The sequence below is a fragment of the Falco peregrinus genome, chromosome 1, assembly GCF_023634155.1.
Source record: "Falco peregrinus isolate bFalPer1 chromosome 1, bFalPer1.pri, whole genome shotgun sequence".
NCBI lineage: Eukaryota > Metazoa > Chordata > Aves > Falconiformes > Falconidae > Falco > Falco peregrinus.
In genome coordinates this window covers 84,883,143-84,897,624 of record NC_073721.1, presented here as the reverse complement: position 1 = coordinate 84,897,624, position 14,482 = coordinate 84,883,143, and the positions used below count along the sequence as shown (strand labels likewise).

The 14,482-nt window shown below is 49.3% G+C and overlaps 2 protein-coding genes across 2 annotated transcripts in view; both read right to left on the bottom strand.

Annotated features, from left to right (window-relative positions):
• Nucleotides 1-4,629: 4,629 nt before the first annotated feature.
• C1H11orf96 (chromosome 1 C11orf96 homolog) lies at nt 4,630-5,368 on the bottom strand. Its single transcript, XM_055793822.1, has one exon. The coding sequence runs from the start codon at nt 5,366-5,368 to the stop codon at nt 5,006-5,008; it is 363 nt and encodes a 120-aa protein (XP_055649797.1). The 3' UTR covers nt 4,630-5,005.
• Nucleotides 5,369-8,145: 2,777 nt separating this feature from the next.
• Nucleotides 8,146-14,482, bottom strand: part of ALKBH3 (alkB homolog 3, alpha-ketoglutarate dependent dioxygenase) — a 31,669-nt gene continuing 25,332 nt past the window's right edge. The window contains exon 10 of the transcript XR_008745454.1: nt 8,146-9,082. The gene's annotated coding sequence lies outside the window, so the exon portion shown is untranslated. The remainder of the gene's footprint in view (nt 9,083-14,482) is intronic.

Here is a 14,482-nt window from a genome sequence, read left to right as displayed (position 1 = left end):
AAGCACAAGGATGCTTAAACTTGTGCAATGTTGCATGAAGCCTCAGAGTATCCTGGGTGTCACAGAGCAGGGGAGCAATGGCTTGGACATTTCAAGCCAGTCCAGAAACATGCTCAGCAACATCAGCAAATAGCATGAATACTCAAGGGGCAAATCCAGATAAATTCCAGAGCACAGCTGGACCAAAGCCAGTTTGACACCAGTGCAGCCAAAATCGGGATCTGACCCCATGGTATTTGTAACATGCCATGGCATTTGCTAACACTGTAGTCATAAGTGCATAATTACCAAGCTGACATGTTTAATCGTCTTAAAGCTGATGTTCTGGCACAAATAACGGTTACACGACTCTGACACCGCAGTTATTGGTTATGCAGGAAGTATTTCCTTCTCCCCTGGTACCAGTTAAACTAATTGCACTGTCAATAAATATCTGGAGGTGCTTTGCTCTACAGTCAAGAGCTGGGCTGCTCTGTTAGCAGCGCTCACTCTAGAGTAGATAGACCAGCCACAGGGAGACACATGCATGTACATGTGATGAGATGCTGTTTGGGAATTAATTTGTTCCCACAGTTAATTAATTCCCCCAAGTTCAGCCACCTGACTTCAGGTGGCTACTCAAGTGGAAGACCATGTACTACTTCTTGATAAAGCCTGCAGGGTTGACCTGGCAACCTCTCCATACTGTGCAATGGCCTCCTACTTGAGGAGAAGATGAGTTCCTCTTACTTGTGTTATTACTGGACACCTGATTATTTTCTGCTCAGGATGTAATCTTGCACCTTGACAGCTTAAGAAATAGCCCTAAAGTTAGAAGCCAGGCTTGCTGAAGCACTGTGCACAGCTTGCACGCTCTGTTTAAGATGGCTGTGAGAAGCTAAACTGCAAATCTAGGGCGCTGGTGCATCACTGCACAGACAGCCTGAGCTCTGCTCAGGGACTTCAGGCTATCTGCACCTCCCCAAAGTTTTTTTTCCCCACAGAAATGCAGGCCCCATGTACAAAAGACTGCTCAGGCTGAGCCATGCGACAGGAGCTGAGGTTCAAAAATGGCTAAATGCAGCCTGGAGAGCCATGCTAATTTCTGGTGGTGGCTTCAAAAGCCCACACCTAAGGCCAGGGGCCACAAAGGCTGAGGGCCACACGCTGCCAGGGAGCTACAACCCCGCAGAGGGCAGCCAGCAAACCGCTGGCACGGCTAACGTTAACGTTTGAAAAACCACAGCAACCAGATTTGATAGAGCTCGCCTGTCGGCCTCTGTTACGCAGCAATTTATTCAGGGTCAGCATAACAATTAAATAGGTTTTGTGGTTTGTCCTATGGTTCTGCTGTTACTCTGGAGGTTAGATAACAGCGGTCATGTGGTGTTCCTTACCCAGGGCCGTGTCCCGCAGTCTGTCCATCACGCTCTTGCAGAATCAGACCCACAGCACTGGTAAGGGGCAGGAGACATGTCGTCATAAACCAGCTCCTAAAGCAAACGGGTTCTCGGGATCCCAGCACAGAAACCTGCAGGAATCACAAGCACCTTCTCCCATTTGTTCCTGGTAACAGCTACACTCTGAAGAATCCCTGGTGGGTCACTGGAAACTCAGAGATGAGAGAGGTCATCCAACAGCAGAAGGAGAGGAGACTGTGCTCAGTCCCTTAAAGTAGACACTAAATTGCAACCAGAAATCCCCCAGGGATTACTAAGTTGAATTTAACTAAGATGTTTTGGAGAAAAAGCTGAAAAAGCTTGTCCATAAGATGCACAGAGATGATTTTTTTTTTCCCCCTGATGCTAGGAGAGTGATGATACTGCACCATACAGATACCCTCTACACTTGTCAGGCCAACAACAGAAGAAGTAGAGGTACAGACCCACCACACCAGCACGAGTAGCTTTAAACTAATGCAGCATTTCAACACGTGCAAAGGGGAAAAATGCCGACGATCTCGAAGGGGACTGGACAAAACCAGGAAGACAATGAAAGAATTGCTTTCAAGTTCAAGCTTTTACTCACCCCACCAGATGCTCCTCTTGCTGCAGAGGGTAGGATGATTTACACATGAAGTGATATCAGAATAAACTGCAGGTCCCGTTGAAGACACATTCTGCTGTGTGATTTCCTGTGATAAGGAGAAATAGGGCTGAAGGCCACCCTGGGGTGCTCAGTCTCCCCTCTGCCCTGAGACCTGTCTTTCTGCGCCATGAGCGTGTGGCTCTCAGCTCCTTCCTGTGCAGACGCAGAATGCTCATGCCTACTCACTACCATGCGGAGCACCACTGTAAGTGGCATCTGCTGGATGCTTTTAAGCTGTGAATTGCTGAAAGGAAATGCACAACCCACATCTCAAGCCTAGGTAGTGGGTGACAGACTTAAAACCCTTTGATATAGTCATTACCCTCAATAAAGTGAATTTAATAGGTCTTCCTGCAATCCTTACAGGATAGATGGCCATGATGCTAAAACCCGCTGCAAGAGAAACCTTCAAAATTAGCAGCACAGGAAGACTGGAAGGGAGCTTTATTTTTCCAGCTGCATTCAGGAGGGCCTCTCCAGGACAGAACTAAAACACCCTGGCTTTTCACCCTTTTGCCTGAATTGTAACTGCTTGGAGATAAACACTAGCCTATCTTTAGCACTGGCATCTCCCATGTTATTCGTTTTTGAGATGGAGCAGAAAAATGTTAACAAAGAACAGTTGAAGGGAAACATTTTTTCAGCCTAACCACTGGAATATGGCTTTTTCTCAAATGTTATGCTACAGGAGATTCTCAAACCCTCTTTGTCCTCTGTGTTAACATTTGGGTCTTGAAACAGACAAGGGACCATGGCTATTTTCCCCCTTCCAGGAAGCCAGCGCTCTGCTGCTGGCTGGCATAAGCACAGCCTCCTGTGCCTCCTGCGTGGTGTCAGCGCAGCTGCACGCTAAAGCAGGGATGGGAAGGACCAAGGTAAATGGCCTGCTATTAGTCCAGCTGCTAAACAGAAACAATGAGTGGGGAAGAGGATCATGTGCTCGCAGCGGCTTGAAGCTACTGCACACTTTGTATATCATGGGGATTTGTACCAGAGCTGACAGCAAAGCAAGACTAAAAAGTAGCCTGAAACCTGCAGTATGGGGAGGATGGATACAGTCTCTGGAGATCCTTTATGGAGCTCATTAGCCCGCTGTGTACGCTATGCAACATTTAAGCACATGGCTACAGAGTTCCCACAGATGTTTCAAATCCTTTCACAAACCCCTAACTCCCAGAATTGTAACAGCATTAGGAATCTGTTGAATAAAATCAGCCCAGCTGCTGGTAACTGATTATTTCTTACCAAGTCCAGTTTGCCTGGCTGAAAGCTATTCTGGAGGTCAAGTTGCTTTGCTTTGTACATAGATGATGTATATGCACTGCGTCCACACAGAGAACAGCCATCAGGGTCTAACAGCAGAGGGAGAGAAGTTGTTTCGCAGACTGCGTGCAGGGGGACAGGTGGGGTGGTTTAAATGCTTTTTTTACAAGGAGGTTGGGCCAGAGCCCAGACCTGTTTCCTTTACCTGTAGAATTGTGTGCATGACCATCCCTTAGTGCTGGAGGTCAGCTGGCTCTCCTGCTGCAAGGGCGTTTCTGAAACTTCCTGTATTTATGAAAGTTGGCAAAGGACACATCCAAAAACAAGCCCTTCCCCCCTCCCCGATTTTCCTCAGCTTTAAGCTACAGAAAGTCAAGCTTCAGTTGTGCCCAGAGCTGGGAGCCACCATCGGGCTTCTCGTGCAGGTCATCTGCTGTTCCTCAGTGCCCAGAGGGTACAAATCCATGGTTGCCAGCTCTAACTAGATAACCTGTTCTCCATCTGCATCACACTCATCTTTTTGCTCTGCCGCAACCCCTACCCCCCAATAAGCTCACAGCATGCTGTTCAGCCCTATTTATCAGTATGATTGCAGCTCAAGCCAGGACTATTAGCACAGGAATCATTAAAAAGAATTAAGAAAATACAGCGAGAAGATTCCCAGTCCAAGAATTTGCTTTTCATTCTGTAGGGAGCTTCAGACTGTCCTTGGCACATACACTGTAGAAAATCTTCCATGCGCCTGCACACACACACACAGAGAAGCCCCACATAACTTCACTCCCATACCACATATAAATACCTTTGCTTTTCAAACTCTAAGAAAAGCCTGTCCACACAATACTGCCTGCTCTAGTAAACCAAACTGCATTGTATCCCATTGCCAAACATGTCTGCAGCACTAAACAGTTTACAGATCAGAAGAGGAAGGGGAGAAGAGACAAAACCAACCTGGATAAGAACAGAAAGTATACAGGCACTTTGGTGAACGCACAAGGCTCACCCAGTTGCATTAAAGTTCTCAGACACAACCACTTACAACCGCTCCTTAAGCGTCAATTCAGGTTAACGCAAAGATCGCTAAGAAGCAATTAAAGTTGTCTAAAATGAGTCTCTCTTGGCCCTTGTCTCAGCTTGTACCTGACAGCACAGACTGCAAAACCTCTCCGAGCATCATCCCGGAGGAAAGCACCACTGGTTCTGCACCTGCTTCCTACAGCCTTTAAATCCCTTTAACCCTCGAAGGGGTGAGGGGAGCTGGAAGAGGTCAGATCCCTGAAATAAGGACAGTCCAATATGTACTGTGCAAATATATCAGATTTTATTACTCTCTTATGGAAATAATAACAGACATTCAGGTAGAAACATATTAAATTAATGCAGTCAACAGTTTAAATGCAAAAATAAATATAAAGTCCAGCAGCTCAATGCATCTAAAACAGCTCATTTTTTCTAACAAATAGAAAAGATAATTTTTTTTCGTCTTTTAAACGGAGAGTTTCATACAATCAAATAGAAACGAAGGTACAAGCGCTTTCTTAGAAAACATGCCGAGCCGGCTGCCCGCCCCGGGCGCTCCGCGGGCGGCGACGGGGCGGCTCCCGCAGCCCAGTCCGTGCCGCCGCCGCCGCCGGGCCGCTCCCGCCGGGCCGAGCCGGGCCGGGCCGGGCCGCCCTCAGAGCGCCGAGTCCGAGTCGCTGGAGTCGAGGCTGTTGCGGAGGCGGCAGCTGCCCAGGCGGTCCCGCTGCAGGCTGAGGTTCTGGGTGCTCCGCCGCAGGCACTCCAGCGACTGCAGGAAGGACTTCTTGGCCTTCTCCTCCTCCATAGGGGACACCCCCTCCTCCTCCACCTCCTGGATCTCGTCGAAAGTCACCGGCTGCGTCTTGAAGCGCGACTGCCGCGGCCGCCGCAGCTTGCCCTTGGGGGCCTTGGCGGGGCGGGCGGGCGGCGGGAACTCCTCGGCCACGCAGACGAAGTGCGGCATCACCGCCTGGTAGCTGGAGCAGATGCCCATCAGTTCGGCCGGCTTCGCGGCCATCCTGCCGCCCGCGGGAGCGCCCGCCGCGGGGGCCGGGGCCGGCGGAGCGGGGCGCGCTGCTTCGGCCGTGCCGGGCGCCGGGGCTCCGGCGGGGACCGACCCCGCGGGCGGTGCCGCGCGGGCAAGTGCGGTACGATGCGGAGCGGTGCTGTCCAGCGGAAAGGTGCGGTACGAGGCGGTAGAGCGCAGGACGGAGCGGAGCGCGGTTCGGTGCGGAGAGGCGCGGTGCGGTGCGGAGAGGCGCGGACCGGAGAGCGGCGGAACAGAGCGAAGCGTCCCGCCTGCCTCAGCAGAACCGCTGCTGCCGCCGCCGGCGCCCGGGCGCCGTTATATACCCCGGCGCTGCCCCCGCGGGAGCATGCTCAGACGGCAGCGGAGCCCACTTGCAGCCTGCCGGGCGCTTCCCTTCCGCCTGACGTCTCCCCGGCCCCCGCTCGGAGGGGGGGCCAGGCCCCGGGACCGGGGAGCCCCCCGCGCTGCTTCTGCGGAGGCTCCGCTCTCGGCCCTGTCGCCCTGCCCGGCCCCTCTCCCTGTCCGACGGCCGGCCCCGAGGGGGGGACCCTCCACTCCCCCGGCCCCGCTTCCCCGGGCACCGCTGCCGCATCCCCCGCCTACCCCGGCCCCGCTCCCCGCGGCACCCCCCGTCTGCCCCGCCGAGCGCCACGCGGGTTACCGAGGCCTCGCTACGTCCCGGAGAACCACAGCGGTCATTCAGCCCTCCACACCTCACCTCGCGGCTTCTCCTACCGACACCGCGATTCCCGCGGCTGTTGGAGAACACCGGTGGGCTTGTCACACAGCTTTCAGCTGCGATCGCTACGCCAGAGTAACAGCCACAGTTAACGGGAACACCGAGGCGAGCCAAAGCCCAAACACCCTCCTGCTACAACCATCTGAACTAAAGTGATCACACGGGATGGGCCCCGACAAGAAACGGTCAGCAGCAGAGGGTTAAGCAGGACTCAGACACTGGGATCTCCTTCCCAATTCTGCCACCTCGAATGTAGCTTAAACACCTGCATCAGTGTGACTCTATTGTTATCCTTTTAGAAGGGATCCTGAAATTTTCCATTCCCCTGTGGGCTCTGTAATACTCTTTCGATACGATGCAGAATTGGATCCTCAGACAAAAACCAGCACAGAAATATTACTGAGCTGAAACAAAAGCTTGCAAATTTAGTGATGGTGGGGACCACGCTTTAAAGCTGGTGCATTGCAAGGAGTCTCAGTGATGGAACAACACAACAGCGTAAGAAAAAAATACGATAGGAACAGGAAAGGAACTAGAAGGAAGCAGAGTAGAAAAGCATGAGGGAGGAAGAGCCTGAAATGGTTAGTCTGTCCCCTCTTCGGGGCTAATGTTAGATTATTCCCATAAAGACATTCTCCAGTATAGCTTCACCCACTCGAGAATATTTTTGAAGCTTGGTTAGGAACTGGGAAGGAAGCAGAAGCTTAGCAACAGCATTGGGAATCCTGGTCTGTGCTGGCAAGGGGACAAGGCCAGCGTGCTCAGGGCCCGAGGCCTGCCAGCCAGTACGCCCGTGTTCAGCACGCACACGCGGCACAGCAGCGCACTGTAGAAGTACCTGGGACACCTCCAGCACCAGCCAGTAAATTAGCCCACAGAGAGATCTGCGCTTACCCCAGGAGTCCCAGGTCCTGTGCTGAAGCTAGCACACCTGCAGCTAGCTTGAGTTTATTATATTTTGCCATAAAACTTACTTTTTGTGCAGAGGTAGACAAGTGCTCTGAAAAAAACCCAGAAGCTTACATACAGCAACACATCCCATGCCACAGTCCGGCACACAGAAAGGGACTTGTTCTTGTGAGTTCACCATCAGAAAGACTCAGCTCTGTCTTTGGGTAAGACTCGGAACTGGTCCCTCCTCCTTCCAAACCACCTTAGCGGTGGTGATAGTTCAGGATCTGCACTGGAAAAAAACCATTGTAATCACAGCCCTGTCTCGAACGGGCTAAAACAAAAGAACGTGGCTTTGGGAGAGAGGGGACCAGAGGCACTTGCTAGCGTGCTTCCAGAAAGCTGGCTGCTTTGCCCCTTGCCAGTGTGAAAGAAACATTAAGAGCCTTGGCTTTATGAAACACCTGGCTGCAATCTCCTGGCTTCTTGGCTCCCCAAGGCCTTTAGGGCCAGGTTCAGTTTGAAGCCTTTTTATTGGGAGTTACAATTGGCTTAATAAGGGAACACTTTTCTGCTTGGTCAAATTGAATCATTCCAGCTTGGAGAAGGCTGTGTTTTTACTGTTGATTTTAACGGCTAAATTTAGCCCAAACAGCCCTTACTGCAGTACGATGGCGACTTTCTCTCCAAGAGCCCCATTTACAACAGCTTTTACTCCTGACAACTTGATTCTGCAGCATGGCGAGGGCTGAGCTGTTTCCTCAGCACAGCCTTTCAAGAAGAGAAGCCTGCAGAACAATCTGGAGGACTCCTGGGGCTGCACTTGTCTGTCCTGCAGAAACAAGCTGTGGGGTGACATAGAAGTCTTGTTCTGGCAGTGAGGAAAAGCATCTCGCATTCATATGAAGCAAGGTAAATTTAATCCGCTCTAGCATGAGAGGATCCAAGGTTCTGCCGAAAAAGGCCGGTTGACTTGATATCTGAAATCCAGTACATGCATCCCCAGTCCAAACTTGTACCATACAGAAAGTTCAGTACGAGGGCAAACTGGTTTCGTTTCAGGTAGAGCAAACATTTAATTCCCTCACAACTGATTATAAAACTCTCTGGGAAATTTCAACGCTGAGTTGGAGCAACATCACCATGGCAATAACTAGGAGGCCTTAAAATTTTCTTTGAGACAAATCAGAAAAAATATCCTGTGACATAATCCCCCAAGTTAGGTCTGCAATGCGCTAATGTAAAAACTATATTTACTCCAGTGGTCTAAATTATTACTTCAATCTTGGTTGCTCCCAGTATTGAAATGTGACCTCATGATATAGATTACAGAAACTCTCTGCCACATGGATCATCAGAGCAGATTTCTTTCCTGCATAGTACAGGGCTGAAGTCACACTGTACGCCAGGGTGCTGCGCAGGGGCTGGAGGGAACCTTTACGCAGGGCTAGGAACATTTCAAATGCTGCATGGTTTACATAAAATATCCACTCAACAGCCGTGGGGCTTTGGGAAGTTAAAATGCCAGTTTCATAGGAGGAGAAATGACTAATGCTGCTGAAATAGCACCTTGGAAATCAGTTTATGTCATTAGGTCATTTGTCTAACAATGTGATTATAGGAAATACATGCCTAGCCTATTAATTGTTATTCCTCTTGCTGGCTATCAGATTGAATGCCACAGAAGGGAAAGAGAAAGGAGAGAGAGATCCACCTCTTCCTGTAGGAAAAAAAACCCCAACTTTTCAAAGGCCTGGGCTGCCAGAGAAGCCACTTGTAGTTAGGCAATACCAGTGTAGATGCCCTGAACACAGCAGTTCATGCCCGGAAAAGGAGCGGTGCAGTAACCCCACCATCAGAGTTGAGGGGGCCTCCCTCACAAAGCAGAGGGATAAGCCACATCAGCAGGATGCCTGAACCTATCCCCAGCAGGTGGGTTTCAAATCTCCTCTGAAAACATACCTGAGAGTAGAAACTGCCTCTTGCTGTCCTGCCAGGCGGCATTTCCAGAGATTCTTTTGTACAGTCAGCCACCACACAGCACCTTGTTGTGGGCATCTCAGCATTCTGCTCTGTGAATTCATTTCCATGAGGAAATGGGAAGGAGTTGCAGTTCCTTCTCCACTACAGTTCACACCCTGAAACAACCATTTTTAAAATAATAATAATATATATATTATATAATATAATATATATATATATGAATAACATTCAGCCTAACAGATACCAGCTTACAAATAGGAAAGGACAAAATAAATAAACAAGTAGTCAATACAAACTACTTTTGAAAGCAGAAGGTAAGTCCTCTGATCCTTTTCTCTGCATGCACACATGCACATTTGATTTAAACTTGAAATTGTACCTTTCTGATAGGGGAACCTAAGTTATTCAACGAGGCCCAGTTGAAACCTACTGAGTCTGCTGCCTGGAGAAAAAGCAAACCGTTGGTTTTTTCTAGCTATCCTAACAAAATAGCAGCACCACTGGCAGCTTAACTCAGCAGCCAACTCTCTCTCTAGCATGCGTGAATGAATTTACACCAGGGAATTGTTTGACTAATTACTTGCAAGGGCTATGCACTCAGGGTTGCCATATCCCTTTCCTTATGTATTTGGTTGGATATGCTTTACCTTCCTTTCCAGTATTTCTAGCTGGGACCCCAGCAGCCTTTTAACATTTTTTCCTTTTGAAAAAAAATAGATCAAAGCAAAGCCAGCCCCAGCAGCTGACTGTCTGCAGGTAACCTACAGTAAGGATCACACACTCGCACGCTCACAGTCAGGCAGCCAACAGAGCAACGTGCAGCCAGCATTTTGAATGTCCCTTGAAACATCTTCCTGAAGTTAGATCCCTCATGTTCCCCGGGCCATGCCTGGGGGCAGCCGCAGGGAGCCCTGCAGCTGGCAGCGTGGGTGCGTAACAAGCACTTGTCCCCTCTGCAGCAGGCAGGTATCGGGAGGGATTTAGGTGCAGGACTGGAAATCTTTGCAGGCAAGAGAAGATCAAGCCCTGACTCCAGCCTCCTGTGGGCCAGGGCTTTCCTTCACACCCCAAACACCAGAATTTCTGTCCCCTGCAGCAGGAGATGAGGGAGAAGCCTTAGGCAACAAGGCCTGAGGAAACTCCCCTACAGTACTTAATGTACCTTGGAGGGCAGATACATTTGGCAAGGCAGCAGGAGGCTCAAGTCCCCGCTGCAGTGTTTGCAAGCAGCTTGTGAAAAGTCATCTCTACAGGCCCCTTCTACGAGGAAGCTCTTGCTGACGTACTACGGAGTTGCTAGGATGGGCAAGTTCTCTGAGGGATGCTTCAAACTGGATGAGTTCAATGCATGAATTATGGGTACGCAGAAGGACTTATCTCCCCAGGCAATCTGCCACAGAAATGGTGTCACCTTACCACTTACTGAGGTTTTAAGATACTTCTCTAGACAAAATAACTTCTTACGAGAAAAGTTTGTCTCATTTTTATATGTCTCCTTTTTTTACATAACTTTGCCATTTTAGCTGAAAAATTTCTTTCCAAGTCAGCCTCTAGTACCGCATATGGGAAATTCAGCTGACTTGTTGATTCCCAACTTTTTATTTTTACAGACAGTGTCACCGCATGATCCTCCTTTCCTCAGCCCACCCCTGAAACCTGGCTCCCCCTCTTCCCACTACGGTTGTAGCAAGACCTGTGTGAACCCAGGCCCACCAGCCCAGCAATGCCTACTGGCGCCGGGATGCTGTGGTGTTCGCCATCCCCAATGGTGCCTCTCACTAGCTGGGAACTGACCTGGAAGAGAAGGTATTCCGCTGCGCAGTGTTAGCCGTACAAAGTCTGAGTGCTGGTACCTCCACTAAGTATAACTATATAATCTATACATATATTTATAGAATATAAATCAATTTGATGTTGAATCATTTCAGGGGTGTGGTCACAGACCTAGGACACCAGAGGTAGAAACCTGCCATGGATTTTCACTGCAATGTAAGTCACCGAAACCCGTTTTGGCTTCTCAGTGAGGTGCGTGAGAAGAATGCTGATGTAACTTGGACAAGGGCAGTCAGGTCAGGCTTGGACCACTTTAAAATGAAGACCGTAAAGATCAAAGTCGGGTTTGGTAGGAAGGATGAGTTGAAATGGGAGCCCTCAGAAGCAGAGGAGGCAGCTGGAGGCAGGAGCATGGTGAAGGGTGAGACAGGAGGGAGCAGGAGGAACAGCGGGGCCATGCAGGCTAGTTAAGAGCAGAAGCAAGGCAGGAGTAACAAGAGCAAGGGGCAGAGTCTGGGATCGACGGCTAGGATGGAAAGCCCAGCACGCTGCCTGCAGGGTACATGGCACCAGCCCTCTTCAAGCCTCACTTCTCCCTGCCAGCCTGTGACGAGAGCTGGGAGCAGGACCATTTCCTTCAGGCGCAGCAGCAGCTAGTGCTGCGAGGCAAGGAGGTATCCACAGCATGACTGTAGGTCATGACAAACACTTGTTAATACTTGTGAGGACCTCATGATACAACACCGTTAACAAAAAGTCTGTGCATTCAAAGCTCCAACCCCCTCAAGTATCTCACTCAGTCTTGCCTTACTTTTTGTGAGTGGCACTAAATCCCATAAAGCTTCTGCCCACTGCCATTAGGACAAAATACTGACTAAAATGTTTGAACATATTAATGCTCCTCACAGAAATATATTACTTTATTCTCTATATTGAATTGTTTTAATTGTAAAGTGACAGCTGAAGTGAGAAAGCGTTTCAGCAGCATGTCACAGGATAACAGCATTTGGCTGTCATCTCACCACTAACAATAAATGTAGTAATAAAACTCTGTTTTTAAAGAGAGCTGCAAAATGTTCCCTGATGAAAGCTGCTACATTAAATTGCCCTTGTTTGGCCTGACAGGCATCAGAAAGGATGGCAGCTTTCCCTAGCGCTGTTACTGACGTACCAGGACACAGCAATAGGAGGATACAAGATGATAGTGCAGTTTAAACAACTGGAGACCAGTGATTGCAGAAAACTCGGCTGTTCAAAGAATGAAACTGTGCTTTTAACAAATTAAAGAGACTGCTTTGAATATTCCTGCTGGTACAAGTTGCTGCCACTTGGCAGCAAAATTAACCTCTAACCTCTCATGTCTTTAACTGTCAAGGTATTACTATGTCTAGTTGTTACTGTGATCCTATCAATTAAGCAGAGCAAAAATTAGGATTTCTAGTTCTATAATACCTTTTGCAAGTAACAAACCACATCCTGTCTCAGGTTCAAAAGCTTGAAATAATGTTTTGCCTTACAAAATAAAATGAAAAAAAAAAGTTTTGGGGAGAGAAATCTCCTTAGTGTGTGCAGGGGAGAACTTTGCTGATGAAACCAGGGAGTTTCTGTCCCTCCATGTGGTGCATGCCGAGCTAGTGGCCAGGACGCTGCTGATGGCCACACGTGCTGTGCTGCCTCCCAGGCAACATGTCAGCTGCAGCAACAGAAATGCTATCAGCAAAGGAGCACTGAGAGGAGGATTCCCTCGCTCCTTATCAGGCAGGCCCAGCGTAACTCATAGCTGAGCACGGGACACTCATCTTGGTTTCTTTTCTGTACCCAAGTGCTGACTTTTGCAAGAGCTGGAGAAATTGAATTATTTCTGAGACTTTTCCTGTTCTCTCTCGGATCTGGACAAAACTGATCATGAACCTCAAAATTAGAAAGGGAGGGCTGAGCAGCAGACAGCACAGCCACAAAGGCTCTGGCTGCTTTGGAGGTCGGGCAAAAGGGAAGCCTTTCCTTATGTGAGTTGAGATCAAAAATCTTAAGTCAGTGCCACAAATACGATCTTAGCACTTCTGAAGGATTTTATCTTCCACTTTCCTCTGCAGCTAAAACGACTGCAGAGCATCCAAATATTTCAGTGAAGTAAATCTTTTTTCCTCTCTCTTTAAGCCTATTTGCAAGTAATCAAGAAAGAAATCAACTGTACTCCAGAGACTCAAACAGAAGTTTCTTGATGATGACCTTCAAGTAACCAAATCCTGCAGATTTTTTTTTACTCAGTCTCTACATCTTTTTGGGGACTTCAGACAAAAACTACTACAACCACATCAGTAAACAGGTGAGTGACATTTGTTCCAGCAACCGAAGCTCTGCCTTGGGGAGGGGATCCTGTGTGGCACCAGTGCTGACAAGCAGAAAGAAAAAAAAGCCTCATCCTGTCCCTGTCAGATGAAAGCCCATAGCACCCAAAGCTGAGAAATGATCTTTGTAACACTAGGAAGAAGCTTTCCTAAGATAAAATAGAGCTCCTTTGGCCTCTGCAAGGGAAGTGAAGCCAGGAGTTAACTGATGTGACCAAGGGAAAGACTGATCAGTGCAAAATACAGGGATGTCACAGAGAAACAGCAGATACTTAGGCCACTTTATTCTACCTGTGGCTCCTGCAAGCAACAAGATGCTGTGTCCCACATCCAGCCTGCAGTACCACGCTCAATCACTCTCCTTGCCCTAAGCCCTGGGAGGATTCCTTCATGTTGGCTTGTCAGCTGGTCCCAGGAATCTCTTCTCTGGCACGAGCTGTGATGGCTTCGTTGCTGCTGGGGAAGCGCAGGTATTGGCAAATTTTACCTTACACGCAATTTGTCAGACACCTTCCTACTAATGTGTGCGCTGCTCCCCCTCCTCTGTGCAGGGATGGGTACCGGTGCCACATCCTGGCTGCACAACCCAGGGTGCCTGCAGCCACCCACCAGTTCCCAACAGAAAACACGACCAGGCAATTTTAAATCCCTCTTTCATCTCTTCCACTTGCTTCTCCCAAAGAATTGAGGATCCTGAATCTCGTTACCCCTCTCCTTTCCAAGCCCGCCCCCCCCCCCCCCCCAAGCTATTTCAAGCTAAAGGCATGACATGCTGGGGCGGCAAGCTGTCTCCCTCCTCCTTGGCACAGTGCAAAACCACAGCACAGATCTGCCTCCAGAAAGCAGAGGAGGGGGGATACTGGGAACCACATAAATTCTGCAGCCTAACAAATTGGGCACCAACCTGGGATTGCGGGTTGTGTGTCTATGCCAGTACTCCCTCTGGGAAGTCACATCTCTGTTCGCTCCTGCTCCATCTTTTGCTCTCTGCATTAGAAACTCTTCTGGGTAAGAAATTCTCCTTGCAGCCCTCCCTAATGATGACAAGGAGCCAATGACCTGTGACAAGTCACAGCCACAACTCCCTTGTCCCACCCAATACTAGCACTCTTTCTAGCCTGTGGATCCTTTCAAGGGGCCTGGTTTTTGCTCTCTTCTGCTTTAAGAGATGCACTGGGTCTGGCTGAGCCCCACAGCAGCCGTCATAGTGCTGTGCTTGTATTGGTAGCCAGAAAGATGGAGGTAACACACCAGTGTTTTGGCTACTGCTGAGCAGCGCTTGCACAGCACCAAGGCTGGCTCTCCAACCTTCCCTGCCCGCTCCCCCCAGGAGGCTGGAGGTGGGTGAGATTTTGGGAGGTGACATAG

Bases quoted from the DNA above. Each gene is read 5' to 3' on its own strand.
- C1H11orf96 (XM_055793822.1), bottom strand. From the start codon at position 5,368: ATGGCCGCGAAGCCGGCCGAACTGATGGGCATCTGCTCCAGCTACCAG.